This window comes from Sciurus carolinensis, chromosome 6, assembly GCF_902686445.1.
Source record: "Sciurus carolinensis chromosome 6, mSciCar1.2, whole genome shotgun sequence".
NCBI lineage: Eukaryota > Metazoa > Chordata > Mammalia > Rodentia > Sciuridae > Sciurus > Sciurus carolinensis.
The window spans coordinates 29017584-29039386 of record NC_062218.1 but is presented as its reverse complement, the minus strand read 5'-3'; the positions used below and the strand labels follow the sequence as shown (position 1 = coordinate 29039386).

The 21803-nt window shown below is 41.0% G+C and overlaps 1 protein-coding gene across 1 annotated transcript in view; it reads left to right on the top strand.

The window, feature by feature from the left end:
* Positions 1 to 10825, top strand: part of Adamts12 (ADAM metallopeptidase with thrombospondin type 1 motif 12) — a 319480-nt gene extending 308655 nt beyond the window's left edge. The window contains exon 24 of the mRNA XM_047556801.1: positions 10380 to 10825. Within this exon, the coding sequence (XP_047412757.1) occupies positions 10380 to 10558 (179 nt within the window). The 3' untranslated portion in view covers positions 10559 to 10825. The remainder of the gene's footprint in view (positions 1 to 10379) is intronic.
* Positions 10826 to 21803: the final 10978 nt, after the last annotated feature.

Genomic DNA, 21803 nt, shown 5'->3' with positions numbered 1-21803 from the left:
ATCTCCCCTGAAGTACACTAAGGAGGGAAATGCTTTAGAAGTGATTATCATGTGCTGCTTCTTTCTTACTACCTTTGCGTTTGAGGGTATTTTCATTGTCCTCATGTGAAACTCCAAAACAACCCACCTAGGGCTCATTTTCAGAAGTGGTATTAATGTTTAAGCTTTTGAACTCTTCCTTCTCAAAGTGGGGTACCTAGACCAGCTGAATTAACAGCTCCTAGGAGTTTTCTAGAAAAGTTGAATCTCAGACCTCACCCCAGAACTGAATCAGAATCTACATTTAAACAAACTCCCCTTGTGATTTAGGCACCCATTAAAATTTGAGAAGCGCTTTGTTGTAGACAAAAGGGAAAATTTGAGACCATCCTCCTTTTATTTCATCTTATCATCTTCTACAATACCATGTTTTAAAAAGTTGAGTCTACGGAAGTCCTTCTGTGTTTTGTTTTCTATATTATTGAAGCAATCACCTATTCTTGTTTGATCATGCCAGGTGTTATGAGTTGTTGTTTTAATGATATGTGATTTGTGCTTAACTGTCTTATTGCTGGACCATATAATCTTTAATAACCAATACTGAATTAAATGTACAGATGGTATTTTTTGTCTTGAGATCTTACACTGAATAAATGGTGACTAACAGTTGCCTGGCAATTGATACCAATAACAATGAATTTCACTCACCAACAATTATCAGGGCAACAGAAGTTAATTACTGGCTTCTCTTGAAAGCAAAACCATGTTTACTCACATAGAAGTAACATGAAAGACCAGCTGTAAGAAATCCTTTAAGGAGCCAACCACCCACCCTGAACACATACCCTCTAACACACTCTGAAAATGAATCACTCAATGCCAATATTCTTGTGAGCCAGCTACCACAATAAGCCCAGCCCTATATTAAGATGTAAGATCAGGTAAGAATTTATAGAAGGCTTGGTTTCCTATAGGTCATCTCACTTCTTTTAATTACTATCTGAATTTTTAATAATTTAAGATCTAAATCAGAACCATTTCCATTGAAGAAAATTTAAAACCCTTTTAAAGTATCAAAGTAAAAAGAAAAAAAAAACAAAGGAAACTCATGCATATTATTCCTAGGTTTTGTTATTTGTTTTGTTCTTACTTTTGAATTGGGGGTAAAGGTAGAAAATTTGGTAGAAAAGGTGGGAAAAAAAAATAGAAACAGTACCTAGATTCAATTTCGATACAAATGAACATTCGAGTCAATCAATCTTCTACTGAAAGGCATTCTTCCAGATGAATAGAATTTTATTCATTCCTTTATTCAGCAAACATTGTTGAACACAAGATAAGTCTCGGAACATGCTAAAATGTGAGGACACAACCAGCAGGACACCATTCCTGGCCTCAAAGAGCTCTAAGTGTTCTGAACTGTATTTGTCAAGAGCATTGAAACTGCCTTTCAGCTTTCTTTCATAGGCAACATATCATCCCTTCAACTTAGAGCTGACAGCAGGGGGAACAAGCAAATCACTGTTCCTTTAAATTTCCACGTCTGGTTTCTGTTGAACAAGCAGTGAAAAATTGGGATCTCATCTCCATGTTGCCCCTAATTATAAGCATTGTGTCACTCCAGGGCTGGGATCCAGTTAGCTGATGAACACAACAAGCCTCCATTGTTTTACAACCTAAGGAAAACGGGTGTAATTAAGCCCTACCATGATGTTGGACGCACAGTCTTGTCTAAATGAGTTGCTAAACAAAGGCCTGGAACACAAACTACCAATATAGGCCACTACTGTCCTCCACTCTTCCATCTGGTTCCCAGTCTCAAACAGTGGGGTGCCAGGACCCAGCATATTTCCGGGGGCTCTCAGGATCTTTGGAAGTTGGGCCTGTGATCTCATGGTTCCCAAGATCAGGCCACAGCAACAGGCTTGGCTGAGACTCTTTCAGAAGTTTAGGTGTTGACGCAATCAGACAAGGGGGCCTCCTATGTCAAACAAATCAAGCTATTCTGGGCAGGGAGGACCTGTCCATCCTCCCCATCTCCAGTACGAGAGAGTCATTCTCCTGCAGACAAAGCTTTAGAGGCACTGAGACAGCATTCAAATTTCAGCAGCACCATCTATCTGCACACCAGCTGTGGTGTTGGGCCAGTGGCTAAGTATCTCTGGAACACTTGTTTTTAAAAGGAGGATAGATATACCTACAAGTAAATTTCTCTAAGGATGCAATGGTAGAGTCTATATCAAGCACATTGTCTAGTACGTGGGAAATGCTTGTTAAATGGTGCCTATGTTGCTGTGGTATTATTGTCAAGAGGATGCATTAATTTATTTATTTTCCTAGGGTTACCATAGCAAACTATCATAAACCGAGTGGTTTAAAATAACAAAATTCATTCTATCATAGTTGCAATGTCTAGAAGCCCCTAATCAAGCTGTTATCATATGGGGACTTTCTCTTCTAGCTTCTGGTAAATGTCAGCAATCCTTGACTTCCTTGGCTCATGACCAATTAAATCTATGCCTCCATTATCACAAAGTCATCTTCCTTCTCTGTGTTTGTGTCTTAACATGACTTTCTCCTCTGTGTGTGTTTTTTCTCTGTCTCTTTTCTTCTAACAAGGACAACAGCACTCATGCTGCATTAAGGGTTCACCCTTCTCCAGAACGACCTCATTTTCATTTACATCCTTATACCCACCAAGGTCCTACCTCCACATCAGGTCACACTGACAGGTACCAACATTAGGTCTTCAAGTTTGAAGGACACTTCAACTTCAGAGGACACAGTTCAACACACAACAGGGTTAGAGACTCTGAGGGCCTCCTACAGGCCCTTCTTATAACAGCAGACACCGCCTCAAAAAGAGCTTAGCCCTCAACAGGAAAAGCTCACACACCACCCAGAAAACAGTCCCAGACATAGTGTGGTGCCATGTTTCGGCAAACGCTACCCAGGTTTGGAGACTGAGACAAGGCATCCACATGAGCCAGCATATCCAAATTATCTTGGTATAGAGGTGGGATGCAAACTAAGCCTTCACACTTTCTGTGTCTTCCCCCTTCTTTGTAACAGCCCAGAATACTCATGTAATCAAGGTAGGGAGAATGTGAGGCAAACAACCACAACTTCCTTCTCCATCCGCTGTCCACAGGGGCTTCAGGAGAGGCTGGCTAAGAACTGGGGTAGGCATGTGACACCTAAGTTTCCATGCTGGGCCCTGTTTCAAAGACAGAAGCCTAGGGAGGAAGCCTGTCCTTGTTCTGAACAGAAGCCCACATGATACATGATCCATGCCCCATGAATGACCACTGCTCTGGTAGGGACATGGGAGATGAAGAGCTCAAAGGAACGTTTCATAGTAGGAATGCCTAGTCAAAACTGTGCTCTCTGAAACTGCAGAGCATGTAAGAAAATTTCCTTTGGGATTTTAGGAGATGCTGATTTTTTTTAAAATAATAGGCTTAAAGAAGAGGCCTGAAGAAGAAAAGAATCAACAATAATGCCTGAAGTTTGGGATTCTAGGATTACTATATGCTACCTACTTCTAAGTTTGCCTAAAACTTGCATGAAAAATGGGATTCTGGCAGCTAACAGATGACATTAATTTCTTTACACACACACAAAAAAACAGGGTACATTCAAAGAAATGGTGAGTTCTAAGGTGGACAAAAGCATATTTGCCCTGTTGATCTAAAGGTGATAAAATTTAGAGAGGCAAAAATCACAGGTTTGGAGTCCAGAAGATATTACTTCAATTTCTACTTTACTGACCCTTCTGTATACAAAGGACAATGGCCTAGGCATTTGTGGAAGTTCTTTTCTTCAGGATTGTTAAAATCTTTTCTCTGCAAAGAAAAAGGAAATTCAACCAGAGTTCCAAGAGGCATTTAAGTGGAGTTTGAAGCAATTTCACTTTCTATAAAGAAAAAGTTATGATTTGGGCATTATTGAATTCCTTCTAGACCAGTAGAATGTGGGCCAGTGCATTGGGAATACCACTTGAAGAATCACTGTGTATGAGCAGTCCCGGAGCAGTGTACTCAAATTCCTTGATTCGTGTATGAAGAAAGCAAGATCAAGAACATTAAGGGATGTACTTGCCCAGAGCTAGTTAAAGAAGAACAAGAACAAGGAACTTGAGTTCTTGAGTAACTCATTGCACACTGACTGTAGGAAGTACTTGTGCAGGTCTCTTGCCTTCATTTACACTGTACAACTGTGGAGGGGAGAGACCACACTTTATATATCTGTTTGCTTTACTCTACTGAGCTGTGCTCAGGGAGCAGGGTTAGTTGGCTGACTGGTTGATGGCTTGGCACTGTGACTAGTATGGTTGATAAAAGCATGAGCTCTAGAGTCGAAACAGCTATGTTCTGATCTGACCACAACTTATCAACTGAATTACGTTGTATAAATTCTTAACTACTCTAGACCTTACTTTTCTTATTTGTCAAATAGGAAGAATATTTACCTGCTCATACTGCTGTGAGGATTCCATGCAGGGATTCATATAAAATGCTGCATTCAACTAGTGCCATAACAATACTGCACAGGAAACCACTCCTTTTCTCCAGAGTTCAAACTATAGTCATGGCTGGGCATGGTGATCCATACCTGTAATCCCAGCTACTCGGGAGGACCACAAGTGTGAGGTCAGCCTGAGTAAATTAGTGAGACCCTTCCTCAAAATAAAAGAAAAAAATCTGGAGATTTTGCACAGAGGTAGAGCGCCTGCCTAGTATGCATGAGGCTTAGGTTCAAAACCCTAGCACTGGAAAAAAAAAAAAAAAAAAGCACTACAATAATATATATTTTTTGTACTACATATGTAGGTCAGCTAAGGTTCAACTGATCTAGACAGACTTTGATTGATGGTGGCTATACGCTTTTGATTGGGTCTAGGTTTATTCCATGTGTCTCACATCCTTTGGTCAAGATTCTTTATGGTGACAGTTCAATCCAGATTCATTGTGGTGGTGGTCGAAGCTCATTAGGATAGGCCTATCATCCTGCACATTCTAAGGCCCTACAGGGATTATGGATAGTAACAGCCCCTTGTCCAAAACAAGTCATAGAGCTGAACCCACAGTCAGGTAGTGGGGAACTATTCTCTACCCACCAGGTAATCATGGCATGGTGGGAATTGATGACACTACTACACAGGAATGATGAATCATGACAGTTTAACACAAACACTGCAGTGTCTGATACCTAATAAGTGTTCACGGAGGACAAGATTCAAGATGGCACTTTAGAGGAAGGCTGCATTTTCAGTTGCTCTGTGGTTCAGGTTTCAAGCTGCAGGAGTACTGCTTCTCAGTGAGGTGGGTGGAAAACAGGAATTCACTGAAATTCAGTATGGAACAGTCAGAGACTCTTAGAAACACAGAAATTCCAGTACATTGAACAAAGGGTAAGAAAGAGTACACTGAGCTAGGCATAGTGACTCATGCCTGTAATCCCAGGGACTCAGGAGGCTGAGGCAGGAGAATCACAAATTCAAAGCCAGCCTCAGCAACTTAGTGAGTCCCTCAGCAACTCAAGGAGACCCTGTCTCTAAATAAAATATTTTTAAAAAGGGTTGAGGATGTGGCTCAGTGGTAAACACCCCTGGGTTCAATCCCTGACACTAAAAGAAAAAGAAAGAGTACATTGGAGTCAATTCGGTGGCAGCAGCAGGAACAGCGCTTTCTCTCTGTTCACATTTTGAATAGTCTAAATTTTCTTTTACCTATCACAGTTCCTTTTTGCTTAATAAATTGTGTTTTTACCATCTTTTAAAATTATTTGGTTTATATAATTCCTGCTTCACAATTCATGTTGTTGTGGTTATTAATACAGTGGAAGGTAGAGTCAATGTCTGCTCTTTACTTTAATGCTTGATCTTGTTCACCAACACTGTTTGTTGCTGTTGACAATTTCAGACCCCACCATTCCTGTGTTTGTGTTAATTAGTGTTGTAGATGACATAGCAGGCACTGAGTATTTTAATGCTATTATTCACTGCTATTGTTGCTTTGGTTTGTTTCTGTCTTTTCTGTGAGGTTCTTGGAATGTTCTAGGACATTGTGAGTTCACTGTAAGTTCTGCTGGTGAGTTACAACCAAAACCTGGCAAAGAGACAGCACACCTTGCTCCACACACAAACTAATTATGCTCAAACTTCAGTGATAATTTAATACAAATAATGGAGGAGAAAAACTCCAAACCAAATGATCAGATCCCACTCATAGACATCCACTCCTACAGCTAAACAGAATTAACACAAAAACTGTAGACACCACACCTATGAAAGGTCTCAATCTAGGTTTTCCCCATACCCTTTTGAAATATATAGAGTTATCAAACAAAGAAAAGCAATCCTAGAGGTTGTGCCACAGATGTTCTACTGTATACTGCACAAATTCTGTATCTGCAAAGAAGGACCCCACTCTTTTGAGACCTACAGGGAAAATGGGATCCTCAAGCTCTGACACAATACACATTGTATCAAAATATGCTAATCATCCCTAAAGAACTAGCAGGGAAATTATACTACAAAACCCAAATGGAAATACATTAAAAAGTTCACAACAACCTGATATTCTGGAACACTTTGCCAAGAGAAGGTAATACAAGAAATATGGAAAACAAAGTAACATGACACCTCCTACCATTCATAATTCACCAATAACTGACACCAAAGATACTGAAGTGGATAAAATACCAGGTAAAGGGTTCAAAAGAATTATTCTAAAAATGATCAATGAATTCCAAGAAAACACAGAAAAACAACTGAATTTACAAAGGAAGTCACTATAGGTTATAAATTAAAAATTGAGTAAGGATGAATTTGTAACTACTAAGCCAGCAATACAAAAAATACTTATACACTTCTCACAGAAAAATCAAAAACAACTCCAGAGCTCACAAATGGGAAAATCACATTTGAAGAATAATCAAACAAATGAGAAACAGGACCAAATTAAACAGCAGAAATAAATCAAAATGGCAGAAATTAATAACTATCTTTCTATACTAGCACTGATTGTAATTGGTTTCAACTCTCCAATTAAAATACATAGACTAGCAGAATGGATTAAAAAATAAGACATAACTATATGTTGTTTTCAAGAAGCTCACTTTATAGGCAAAGATAGGCATAAATACAGACTAAAAATTGAAAGGGTGGAAATTGATATAGCATGCAAATAAACAAGCAGGGGTAGCTACTCTCATGTACAACACAGCAGATTTCAAACCAAAATTAATCAGAAAAGACAAAGAAGGTCACTTTTTACTGGTAAATGGAACAATCCAACAAGAAGATATAACAATAATGTATATTTATACCCCAAATATTGCTGTACCTAATTATATAAGACAGACACTATTTGACTTAAATATTCAGATACCCTCATTACAATAATTTTGGTGACTTCATCACACCTCTCTCACAAATAGAAAGGTCATCTAGAGATAATCTCAGTAAAGTTTCTTCAGACCTAAAACATATTACAAGTCAAATGGACTAACAGACATCTATTGAGTATTTCCTCCAACAATAGCTGGATTCACTTTCTTTGCAGCTACTTATGAAACCTTCTCTAAAATAGATCTGTATTAGGCCATAAAGCAACTCTTAGCAAATAAAAAAATCCATATAATCTTTCATCTTACCTAAACATAATGGAATAAAATTAGAAATAAAAAAAATCAGTAACTATATAGACCCATGAAGATTGAATTATAAATAGATCATAGAAGAAATCAGGAGATAAATTTTAAAAATTTTTAGAGGGTTGCAAATTAGTGCAGCCACTCTGGAAAGCAGTATGGAGATTCCTCAGAAAGCTTGGAATGGAACCACCATTTGACCCAGCTATCCCACTCCTTGGCCTATACCCAAAGGACTTAAAATCAGCATACTACAGAGATACAGCCACATCAATGTTCATTGCTGCTCAATTCACAATAGCCAGATTGTGGAACCAACCTAGATGCCCTTCAGTTGATGAATGGATAAAGAAACTGTGGTATATATATACAATGGAATATTACTCTGCCATAAAGAATGATAAAATTATGGCATTTGCAGGCAAATGGATGAAATTGGAGAGTATCATACTAAGTGAGATAAGCCAATCTCAAAAAACTAAAGGTCGAATGATCTCGCTGATAAGCAGATGAGGACATATAATGGGGGGTGGGAGGGGTTAGCGTTAGGGTTAGGGTTAGGTTTAGGGTTAGGGATAAGGAGGGTGGTAAGAATGAAGGAAATAAGGACTGTATAGAGGGAAAAGAGGGGTGGGAGGGGTGGGGGGGGAGGTAAAGAAAATAATGAATCAAACATCATTGCCCTATGTAAATTTATGATTACACAAATGGTATGCCTTGACTCCATGTACAAATAGAGAAACAACATGTATCCCACTTGTATACAATAATAAAAAAAATGCAATCTGTAAAAAATAAAAAAATAAAAAAATAAATAAAAAGAAAAAAAATTTTTTAGAATCAAATGAGGATGCTGATGCAATAGCACAGAACTTCTGCAGTATTATGAAGGAAGTTCTAAGAGGAAATGATATATTTCAAGGCCCTAGAAAAATAAGAACAAATTAATTCCAAAACCAGTAAAAGGAAGAAAATAATTAAAATCATAGTCAAGAGCCAGGTGTGGTGGCACACACCTGTAATCCCAGCTACTCAGGAGGCTGAGACAGGAGAATCACAAGTTTGAGGCCAGCCTCAGCAATTTAGCAAGGCTCTAAGCAACTTAGTGAGACCTTGTCTCAAAAATAAAAATTAAAAAGGGCTGGGCATAGCTCAATGGTACACCCCTGGATTCAATCCCCAGTACCAAATAAGTAAATTAATTAATCAATTAATTAATTAAAATCAGAGAAAAAAATAATGAAATAGAGAACAATAATGTTTAAAGAACAAAGCATCATTGAAATGAGCTGGTTTTTTGAAAATATAAGCAAGATAGACAAACCCTTAGCCAAACTGCCAACACAAAAGCAGAGAAAACTCAAATTAATAAAATCAGAGATGATAAAGATGAAAAATAACCATTAACAAACATGCTGAAGAAAGGACAGATTTTTAACAGCAAAGAATAAGGTACTGAAAAAATGGTTATCTGTATGTAGAAGAATGAGATTAGATCCCTATCTCTCACTCTGCACTAGATCAACTCAAAATGTATCTAAGACCTAGGAATTAGATCAAAAGCTTTGCATCTCTTCAAAGAAAGCATAGCATTAACGCCCCAACCTACAGGCTCAGGCATGGCTTCCTCCAAAGGACTCCTAAAGCTCAGGACTTAATACCAAGAATTAATAAGTGGGATGGCATCAAATTAAAAAAAAAAAAAAGACACAACAAAAGAAACAATTAAGAATGGGAAGGGAGGAGAGACCCAAACCCCCAAATAACCCAATTAATAAATGGGCAAACTAAATAGACACTTCTCAAAAGAAGAAGTACCAATAGCCAACAAATATATGAAAATGTTCAACATCTTAGGAATTAGGGAACTGTAAATCAATTCTACACTGGGACTTCATCTCACTCCAGTCAAAATGGCAGTGATCAAGAATACAAACAACAATAAATGCTGGAGAGGATGTGGGAGAAAAATTGGTGGTATTGTAAATTAGTGCAACCACTGTGGAAATCAATATGGAGTTTCCTCAAAAACCTAAGAATGAAACCACCACTCCTAGTGACCCAGCTATACCAATCCTCAGTATCTACTCTAAAGAAGTAAAGTCATCATAATATAGTGACACACGCCCACCCATGTGCAATACAGTGGCACAATTCACAATAGTCAAACTAGGAACCGGGCTAGGTGTCTGTCAGCAGACAAATGGCTAAGGAAAATGTGTTGTATAGACACGACACAGTTTTATTCAACCATTAAGAATGAAATTATGTCATTTGCAGGAAAATGAATGAAACATGAGATAGTAATGTTAAGTGAAATAAGCCAAACTCAGAAAGTCAAAAGTTGTATGTTTTCTTTCATTTGTGGAAGGTAGACAGGATAAAGGAAAGAAAGGGAGAAGGAATGTCATGAAAAGAAAAGAAAGACCAGGATGGTAGATTAAAGAGACCACAGGGAGAGATGAGGGGAGGAAAAGGGGAAATACTGAGGAATAATATTGACCAAATTATATTGTTATATCATGTGCATGAACAAATATGTAGCAACAAATTCCACTATTCCTTATAATGCACCAATAACAAATAAGGAAAAAAAAATAAATGATCATTGAACACCTATTGTTATAAATAGCTACAGGTCCTTTCTTGGTAGACATAAAGCTTAACATTAATAAAAGTTGTGCTCATTCACTTACAGAGGATGATCTTCTAATTTATTTCTTTTTTTTTTTCTCCTCTCATAGATTTACTTTGTACCAGTGACAGACTGTCAACTAGTTTCTGCCAGACACTAAAGGTCATGAAGAAATGTTCTGTGCCCAGCATAAGGGTCCAGTGCTGCTTCTCATGTCCCCAACCACATGTCGTCCACACCCAAAGACAAAGAAAGCAACAGTCACTCAAAAACCCCAAAGCACTCTAGGTCCTGAAGGAAGCCACCCTCCACCCTCGACTGCAGCAACCTGCTGACCAGGACATGTTTGGACCCTGGGGGCCACTTCACTGAGGTTTTGCTTTACGTATTTCAGGTTCAACTTTGGGTCATAACAAAACAAAATCTATTGTCTTCTTCCAGCCACAAAATGTCCCTCTCAGGAAGCCTGGGGCTTTCATCCTTGGTGCTCCTTGATAGGAAGGTGAAATATCCAGGAGAACCCCCACACCACCTGGAATCAGCTCCTGTGAAAGGTGACAGGTCTGTGAAATGATGTCTTTTCCCCCTTAAAGATGAAAACAGACCAGGTCTTTCCCAGACTACCTCAAAATGTCAGGAAAAAGAGCCACATTTGCCCAGGGAACAAATACTCTTTTATTCACCTTGATGAATTCGTTCTTTCCCCCACCTGCCTGGGGCAGCTGCTGTTTAAAGGTCCTGGGGCACTTCTAGGAGCATTCTTTTCATGCAACCAGGCAGAGGGCAGCATTCCTTGCCCAGTGTTCCTGAGGGCAGGAGAGAGTGCTGATGGCATCCCTTGGTCTACCCCTCAATCCTGCAGGGTCCACAGCTAGGCTGTTTAGTGTCCCGTGCCAGCCCTGAGACTCTAGACCAAGAGGATACAGATATCGGCTGCAGCCTAGGGAATTTAAGCTGGCTACACAGAACACTTTCCCAGCTTGAGGACAATTTCTATGTAAAATCTTTAAAAGCCAATGAACTGACATCCATCTCTTTCTAACAAAAGAAAGGAAAGGTGAGCCCTTTCTTCTTCCCGCTCTCCTGGCACGTGGCCATTCCCTCACACAACGGCAGGTGAGGCTCCCTGCCTCATTTTCCTCCTTCCCAGTGCCTGCCTGTGTCACAAGCTCTGGGCCCACTATCATCTTGTGTACAAGACCACTACAACCTGGGCTGTGGCTGCCACCTACCCTCAACTTCCCCAGGGCAGGATGGAACCCTGAATCAAGATATTTCAAAAAAACAAGTAAATCGTACTAAGTACAAAAAAGTAGTACAAACGTATGGTCTAAAGGGGGGAAAACTGTTCAAAGTGAGGTAGTGATTATCTATTCCTTAGTATACCCATTAGTTTACTACTAGGGACATTACTCGGTGGCAGAGCATATGCTTAGCATGCAGGAGGTCCTGGATTTGAACCTCAGCAATTCCCCAAAAGAGATAGAATTGAAAATACAGATAATTTGCCTGGTGGGTAGGGGCAAGAAAGGAGAGTCCAAAACACTTAAATGAAAGTTCTTATTCTGGATGTTCCTACCTCCTATCAGGTGATCAGAAGACAAGTAGGCTGTGCTCTTGAATCCAGACCAAATTTCCAGGTAAACCAATTTCTAAGGGGAGATCCTTTCAGGAACAGAACGTGGAGAAGGAGCGGGGTAAGCACCAAGGGAAGAAGACCTCAGAACCAATTCTTGCTATGGGGAGGAGGTGTGGCCTTCATGAACGGGCAGCATATTTTTAGACTCATGCACAGATACATTTAATTTTAATAGTTGTCCCCTATCTCCTTTTAGTTATCTGTCCATTCAGCAGAATGGTGCTATTGAAAAATGGTGCTAATATCTAGATGGTGGCAGAACTAATATAAATAAATAGCAGTACAAATGGATAGGTGTATGTGAGCTTCCACATGGACATCTTCTGTTAAGTGTGGAATGGGTGTTGCTGGTCAATGCCAATTCTATTGCCTAGAGATCATGAACTTCACAGTTTATAGTATTTGCTTTTTAGTTTTCTTCAAGACATTACTGTATATTATTCTGTTAAATTCCTGTGGAAAATGAAACACTAGACTTGGGATGAAATTCAGGATAGAACAGAAACAGGAGGAAAGTAAAAATGTTTGCCTAAAGTTAAGGAATTTATTTCTAGATGATTATTACATTCTTATATTCTCTGTCTTTTAAACATTTTAAACATTGCTGGTCGATGACTATCTCTGGTGAAATAACAGTTCAGAGAGAAGACACTTAAATTGTTAATGATTTGAGTGGAGGAGAATCTGATTTTTCCTAATAAGACAATTCACAAAAACTGTCCCTGAATTGTGTTGCAGGTTTTCAGAGGGATTAATTTAGTAAGACATATTGATTTAACTTAATCAGGTACTGTAATCATATAGGGTAAAATGTATGTCCTCAGAGACCTGGGTATGACAAAGTTTGTAAACCTCAGGAACAAACCCAGATTCCTACTGACTTCATCAAACCAAACTAGGCCAGATTTCCCAAAACAAAAAAAATGACCATGTCCTTTATGATCCACGTGGTGGACAAGATGGTAGACATGTTTGGGGAGGGGGGTCTGGCCAGGTGCTCTGTCTAGATCTTTCTTCAGTTTCTCAAGGGTAGAAATTTGGCCCCTGGTCATGAGTCTTGGACTTTCACTTCCTGTATTGAGGCAGTGTTGTGGGACATTTGTGTGTCATTCATCTTGTGTGCTTGCCATATGAGTTATTCTCAATTACTCAGCAATGAGTGGTCAGTTATGGGTGATCTGCAAGGCAGATAGATCCTGGTGTTTGCAATATAGCAGAGAGGCCTAAGACCAACAGGAAGACTCTGAAGTCAAGAACTTAGATGGTGTCTTCATTTCTTTGATGCTCATAGGAGCCAACACAAAGCAGAATCATTTTTTACTTCATCTAGATCTTCCTTTCTTTTCACCTTGGTTAAGCAGGTGAAAAGTATACCAAGAGACACTGGATACATATCTACCATGAACCAGAAAGGGCCACCACAGGGCCTGGTGCTTAAATATGTTAAGGTTCTATGACCCAGTTTGGTTTACCTTGCCTTTCACAGTGGTAGAGTTAGCTCTTCTCTAAAAAGTTGTGGGTTAATTTAATTCTTGAACACCAAGATATAAGTACACCATGAAAGAACAATATTCTAAGAAACTTAACAGTGAGTACTTTCTTAAATCAGAAAATCACTTCCTGGTACAAGGATTTACCTCCTCATGAAGGGATGCTGTGTTTTTGATAGATTTTCTTTAAGAAGAGCCCACTGTCATCCCATCTCCTGATGTAGCCAAGTCAGCACTAACATCCAGTGAGATGCTCTCTGACAGTCAACGGAGTGGTTTTGGGCACATTTTGTCAAGTACCTGAAAACAATCTGAAGGATCATATCGTTTCCAACCATGGAATTGATTATAATCCTCCAAACTCTGAAAGTAATACAATGCTACCCCAGAGAGTATAGGTATCGGCTTTATCCTTCATGACTTTAGGATGAAGCTCTGGGAGAGCATATCTGGTGCTCAATCCACAGTGATTCACTTTCTAGAGAGAGACCACATGACATGAACTTCCTGGTGCTGTAACCTAGCCAATATATTTCTTGCTGTTTATATTGCTAATTTGAGTATTATTAAGTCATTACAATATGATGAGAAAGCACATTTCGACCTATCATTATTCTTCAAAGCAGTTGTATGACACACATGACCCAACCTGTTGCCCTCCCGTGTCTCCATGCTGCTTCACCAGCCCTCTGTCCCAGCCTTCGTAAGGGGTACCTTGGTGGGTGCCTCAGTACTTAAAGTAAGACTGTAATCCTAGCCTTCCTTTGTGTGGTATCAATAAATGGTCTAACTCATTGATGTTTCCATGGCATTCATTTCCCCCGCTGCAAGACTCCGGCCACCCATCTTGGAGCTTAGCAACCTAGAGGAGGATGCTATCAATTTCTTCCTTCCACAATCCTTTCAGAAGTTCTCCTACCACACCCCTTGATAAGTGCATTACCAGATGAGTCATATCCCAGGTGAAGTAGGACTTAGGTCTCATCCCATGAATGTGCAACAACTGACAATCTTTCATATGACGATCTGAAGAATACCTAAAGTTCCCCATAATACTGAATCCAACGTATTCAGATATGCAGTTCAGAGAATAACCTACTCTCCCATCAATCCTAGGTATAGACGTAATGTTTAAAAGAAAATAACTCACCTCTAAAGGAATTTGCTTTGGGAATCTGATCATTTTCAAACACAGTACACCACCAAAGGTAGGATTTGTCAATACAGAGATGGAATCCACTCATCATATGGAATTAAGTAAAAGAATTGAGGTAGGGAAGTGCCAGCTGGATCATATAGCTGATCCGTGGAATGTCTGAGAATAAGAATGGGGTAGTAGGAAATCTATTTTTAGTCAAGCAGGCCTCACAGAAGGTTATGACTATCTCCTGTTTGTACCTTAAAAATGATTCTGACCATTATATAACTCTTTCTTAGCCTACAAAGTTCAACTCAAATGCTACTGCCAGAAAAACTAAGGCATTCTTATGCACTTGCTATGTCTTGTACATTTCCAACTCAAAATCCAGCTCTTAATCAGGGGTGAATTTGTTCTTCAGGAGTTATTTGACAAAGGCTGGAATGCTTTGAATTTTCACAACTGGAACTGGGGGAAAGAGGGAGTGCTACTGGTTTCTAGTGAGTACAGAGGCCAAGGATGCCCCTGGACAGTCTATAGGACAACATCCCCTGCTGTCACCTGGCTCAAAATGTCAGTGGTTCTGAAGTTGAAAAACTCTGTCCTAAAAAAATTATCACCATGAGTAGCAGGAGTATTGGGTTGAGTAAAACTGAGCTTAATCTAAAATTTAGACCTCAAAAGAGAACTGGAGAGGTAGTTAAAAAAGCTCAAAAGAAGGGTGGAAATGCACAAGAATTCAAGACACACTGGCTTAGTAAAAGCCTCCTTGAAGGAAAGCATGATAGTGACATGGCTCTCAAAGCCTTAGTCTGGCTGCTGGACTCGTGTGTCTCGATCCTTAGAGTTGGGGCAATAAATGAAAAGCAAGAAAAATGGAAACGTGATATGTTACAGATTTGGATTAATCATCCACTTCTGTTCAAGGTTTCTAAACAAACTGAGAGTAGGCACGATCAGCCAGATCAAAATATCAGCTTTACTAATGATGAGCATGTCTTGGGTGCAAATGGAAGAGGGTTTCCTACCCTTTGCATCTCATCCCCCCATGACAGGTAGCCGGGAGACGGTAAGCCGCCCTCCAGAGTCCCTCTGAGCTGAGGACCAGGGCAAGCGGGGAAAAGGAAAAAAAGGGACCCCTTTCCATTAACTTAATCCTGTAGGTTATCATGACCCTCAATATCAACTTCTCTTCCTGCACTAGGAGGAGCAGGTGACAGGGGCATAAAGACCCCAAGGGATATCCAAAGACACTTCACCCTGGCAGTGCCTGTATGAAAAAGAGGTAAATTTAGAATGAAAGGAAGGAATGGAGGAAGGGGATGTCTTACTAAATACGGCTCCTTTCTCACAAACTCTTAAAGGATGATGTGAAATTTTTTTTTAAGTTCCTCACGAAAAGACCTGGAAGTACTGTAAAAGCAAAACCCAGGCATGGATGAGGTGGCCTGGCTTCTGTGCTCTCCCCCAGTAAGTACTGGCCAGCCGCCAGGTTCCCTCCCGTCAGTGGTAGGGCATCTATCACTGCACGCCCAGGGGACGTCTCTCACTTCACGTTGCCGGGTCGAGGGGTGTTCAGGGACAGCGCCTGCAGCCTCTGCAATGATGAGAGCTGGTTCCGGGGCTGGGCGCTATCAAGGGATTCCTGAACAGGCAGGACGGTGCATCTGGAGCTTGACATCACGCCCACCAGCTGGGAGTCTCCTGCCAAACGCCAGCAGCGATGGTGGCCCCTCTGCGCCATCCCTGCAGACCTTCCTTTGGCTGTTGGAGCGAGGGGGAAACGTCCCCATAGCCAGCGGCAGCACGGTGGGAAGAAAGTGCTTCAGAGGAGAAAGACATAAAGGGAACTGTGCCACAGAGACATTCTCTCATTGCCCCAGAAGAATCAGAATTTTACAAGAACTGGAATTCCCCCAGAAGTGGGAATAGAACCAGCAAACCATGTTGACTTTTTACCATGACTAGCACTACAGGCTGGCAAGGACCAAACGTCCTACTAACAATACTTGTGCCCACGTGCCTCTCCTCTGAACTTGGTCTTCTCAAGAAAGGGAAAACATTGTTGCTTATTCCTATTTGTGAACCTTACCCACTGCCTGGCACATAATATGTGCTCAATAAAAATATGTGGATTGAATTAATTGATGGGAAGTTAAGGAGGTTGGAGGAACAAATGGCAGAATTTTAGCAATTGAGAAAGGGAAGATAAGTTTGGAAGTTGAACTTTCTAAGTTATTCAGAACCAACACACAGACCAAAGGTAACTATCCTCTCTAGTCATGAACAGTTAATTACAGGTACCAAAATATTCAAGCAACCTCCAGGAACCAGTGGTGTCTGAGAAGATAATTCTCCCCTGTGAAGCACCTACTCATGTAGGATCTGGAGGATGAGCTCAGGAGCTCAGTGTTTTTACTTTACTAATGTGAGCTGTTAAGCCTTTTCCCAAGACCTTTCCAGTGTTTGATGGAGAGGTGGTATGGTGAAGAAAGAATCAGACTAAACTGGAGGCACAAAGACTGGATGCTAAGTCTCAGTCCCACCCCCAGTGAGCGATGGACTGTGGGCAAGTCTTAAGCAACGATTTTACATTTATGTCTTTCCTGTGGACCATCAGTTCCCTGATGACAAGAATCATTTCTTAAGTTATCATTATACCCATAGTTTTTTGTTTGTTGGTTGGTATTTTTTGGTACCAGGAATTGAACCCAGGGGTGCTTAACCACTGAGCCACATCCCCAGCGCTTTTTATTTTTTGAGACAGGGTCTCATTAAGTTGCTTAAGGCCTCCTCAGTTGCTGAGGCTGACTTAGAACTTGCAGTCCTCCTGCCTCAGCCTCCACGGCTGCTGGGATTAGAGGCACATGCCTCTGCACCCTGTTTATACCCATGGTTTTTGACGCTGTGCCTGATAAAGCTGAAGAAGTGGAGCTGCGGATGAGCTCTCCTTGTGAGGCAGGGTGCTGAGCAAAGTCCAAGTGTCCAAGGGATGTTGAAACCTCTGGGGGAAGGGAGGCAGTTTTGAAATAAAACACATATTGTAGAGTGGAGTATAAATTTTTTAAATAGAATAGGATACTTCAAGGGTATTTTCTCAATCATGGGGCCCCTCAGGTCAAGCCCACAGGTATCCCCTCCACCTTAGGTGCTCTTTAGCCACAATGATTAAGACCGAATTCAGTGCTCTCTGAGGTCTGATTGGCTGAGAATCTGTGACATGATAACTTCTTAGAGTCTAACCACAGTGAAAACCCCACTCTCCACCCCTCTCCTGCACCATTCCTTACCACAACCCCCTCTTAGGGTTACTGTTTCCTAGTCCAGTTTTTCCCATGATAGTGAATAAAGCTTTAAGACTGGTGACGTGTCGCTCACCACCACTCCACAGCACCCGAGCTCGCTCTCGGGGAAAGCCAAGTGGAACAAGGCACTTTTCCAGTTTCAGCCCATCGTAACCAATTGCTGAGTGTTCCTCGGACCACGACACCAAGGAGGAAGTGAAAACGCCAAGGAGAAAGTGAACAGGCACCCAGGGCACTCAAACAGGCTGGGTGGTTACACTGGTCAGTGGCAGGAAGCAAAGGAGATTCCTCCTGCTGGATCAGAAGAACTGATTTCTTCCATTTATTATCACTGCAGTCCAAATTAACCCCAAACTACTGTTGCACAGTCACCGTTTCATCATGAACACACATCTGTGGAGCAGTGAGTAAGACAGAGCCCAGAAGGATGGCTTGTCCCTGGTCCATGACGTTGGGGACTACCAAGACTCAGCACAAACAACTCCATCCAAACCCTTGCACTAAGTGACTAGGCCAGCTGCCAGCAGGACGGCCTCAGGCAGGGCCCCTTTGATGACCCAAACTCCCTTCTCCCAGGTTCCTGTCTGGAAAAGTTCAAGACTGCCAGAGAATTCACTGTCTGCTCCAGCCAACGCTGGACAGAGACCCCTGATCTGCCTTTTCTTAGTGCATTTATTAAAACCTTATAATTGTGAACCTTTTCTCTGACCCTTAGAGTGGTATATGAGTGTGTGTGTGTCTATACATATATATAATTATGTAACATACAATGTGTGTGGAATGCAGATTTCCTCCAACTCAATAGTGTCTTTCCTGGGGACCTGAAAGCCATTCCTTTAGAATGTAATCATCAGGAAGGATAGGGCCCATGGCCCTCAGTCTCCATGGGAGGGTAGAAGTGTAACTTTGACAAATGCCAGTTAGCAGTCACGGAGGGTCTATTCACATTAATCAACCCTCCACCTGCTTTTTGTAATTTTTCCTTTCCCGACTCTGCTCAAGCCTCACTCACTCCCCCCTCCACTCTGTAATTTTAATTTAAAATACCCAATGTGTTCTGCACACAGCAGAGCTTCACTCAGATTTCCCTCAGACCTCTCCTTCATCACAATCATCTTGAATGAAATGTTTTTGCATTCTTTTTAGTGACCAACTTTGTGATCTTTGACAACGTGTGACTCTCAGGTGGGAAGACTCAACTGGTTGAGGTCTACTTACGCTGCTGGAAGCCAGAATCTTCAGGAGGTTCCTTTACTCACGTGGGCTTGTGTGTGAGCTGGGATGCTAGAAAGACAAGGCTCAGCTGGGACTGTCAGCTAGCTCGCTCACACCTGACTGCTCCTTGGGGCTTGGACTTTTCCAAAAAGTCCAGCAGCCAGGTCCCAAGAGACGGTCTCTCAAAAACCAGTGGCTCAAGAACAGGTGTTCTTGGAGAACACGAGAACCAATGGAACCTGTGGGGCTCTTTGTGACCTGACCTCAAAGTCACAGAGCACCACTTCTACCACATTGCAATGGTCAAGGCATTCAAAAGTCTTCCTGCCACAGGCCCCACCTTTCGGTGGAATAAGTACCAAGTAAGGGAGGGGAGGGCTATAATTTAAAAATTCCACATGCCCCAAGTTCTGTTTGCAGATTCCATATCTGGAAATTCACCTTCTTTCTCAAATGCATTTACAACCCTACAATAAATAATAGCCTTTCTCGCAGACATGTGCAGAGTGGTGAAGGTTTGGGTCACCCATGTCATACCATCTGCTGAATTCCATCTCGTAGTTCTCTGCCTTTTCGCTTCAGTTTTCATGCCGTCAACAAACATCCTTTTCAAGATCTATTTAGTGCCATGTTTCTGGCATTTTTGTCAATGATTTTTCCAAATGTGATGCTAAAGTGGTGTCTGGTGTGTTCCTAAGCACACGAAGGCTAGGATGTGCCTGCTAAAGTTTGAGAGCCATTGGATCAGCATGATCGCCATAGTATACAGCATTATGCATCCATGGGGGTTAGTGCTGAAGCATTCAGTGTTCCATAATCTGTAGATAAGGTACCTGTCCAAAATTTTTTTTTGTAAGAATGCTCATCGTTGAGTTAAGCAACATAAGCCAGACTCCAAAAACCATGGGTTGTGTGTTTTCTAGAGAGAAAAAAGGAAAACCAAGAGGAGAGAGAATCTCATGAAAACAAGAAGGAGACCAATACAGTAAAGAAAGAGGATGAGGAGGAAGGAAAAGGGAAAGTACTAGGGAATAAAATTGACCAAATTATATAATGCAACAATAAACCCCACTATTATATATAATCATTATGTACCCAAAAAAGGCAAAAATGTGTATAACAGTTTTATTTAAAATGATGAAGAGCTGTATGCAGCTCTGATGTCCATCAATAAAAGGATAAACTATGATATCATTATACAATGGAATACTACTCAGCAATAAAAAGGAATGAACTGCTGATGATGTGACAACATGAAAAATCTCAAAACATTATACTGAGTGCAAGAAGCTTTACCCAAAAGAGTAAATAATATGTAATTCTTTTAAAAAATTGAAAACTGAGCTGGTATGTGTAAAACAAATCTACAGTGAAGAAAAATCTAGAACAGTGGTTGTCTCTAGGATTTGTGAGGGAGTAGAGATCAAGGAGGAATGAACACAAAGGACTTTTGGGGGCCTCACTCTCAAAATTTCAGGACAAAGAATTTGTGTTTCTAATAAGTCCCAGATAATGCTGATATAACTATCTGGAGAAGCGTATATATGAAAAAAATGTATATTTATATATATTTTTCATAATGCAATTCCAAGGATCAGCTTCTCCCAGGATGCATTTACTACTCCTCATGACCTCTGAGGTTCCAAGTAGGAAAAGAAAATATTCACTATAGTCAAATAAAGATGAGATTGGGACTTTTCGGAAGTTTTTGACAAACGACCCTCTGGGCCAAGTTTCACTTGAAATGAGATGGCTAAGCTGGGAGGCACACTCCAAGCTTGCCCAGAGTCTTTGATGAACAAAATGTGATGTCTCGTAAGGTAAGATTGTGCAGGTATAACAGAGAAAATCCAGCGCTAGCCTCATTCCCCAGGTCCAGCATTCGTTTACTCATTCACTAAAGAGTTTATTGGCTTCCCATTAAACAACTAGCTCTGTGCTTTAAACTATGGTGACTCCAAAGAAGCATTAATTCAGGTTTAGGCCCTCGAGAATCTGTCCACCTAGTAGAGAGCTAACCTAGACATGAATCTAAACACAAATTTCTAACATGAAATAACAGTATAAGGGGATTAAACTGAAAGACACCAACAGTGTTCTAGTTAGTGCTCAGGGAATTAGAGTAAGTCATCAGCTTCAGAAAGGATGACCCACAGGAAGAAAACTACTCTGAGTTTTAGCAGGGCCTCATTCAGAGGAATATATTTCTACAACCAAAGGGAAGTGGGAAGAAGGGAAGCTGGACAGGCAAAAATAAAACACACCTTCTCCTTAGCAGGCCTGTAGTATAGAGTGAAAAAGAGAAAAGGGAACCCAATGGTATTGATGAACTTCATCCCTGTCACTAGTACAGTCACCAAATGGATAGGCTCTGCCGCCTGTAGGAGGCACTTCCGGCTATTCAATATCAGATCTGGTCAAGACAGGCGACAGACATGAGCCGCGGGAACACGAGGTTAAGGGGCTGATGCCACAAGTTGGGCCCACAGTCTCAGCCTCTGCATGCTTTCTTTTAAAAAGTAATTAGCTGCAGACCTGCCTGGCTTGAGTCAATAAGGTACACTACATTCCTCAGCAATCAACTTGTTATCTGCAGGAGAAATGCAAGCCCTAAGAAAGGCTCCCCATTACCCTGAAGCGGGGGTATGTAGTCTCTCTTTTGTCGGGTTAGCTCATATGCGGGGTGAAGGTGCAGAGTCAAGACCCAGACTCCAGGAATTGGGTGGGAGCAGGCTTGTGGCGAGCA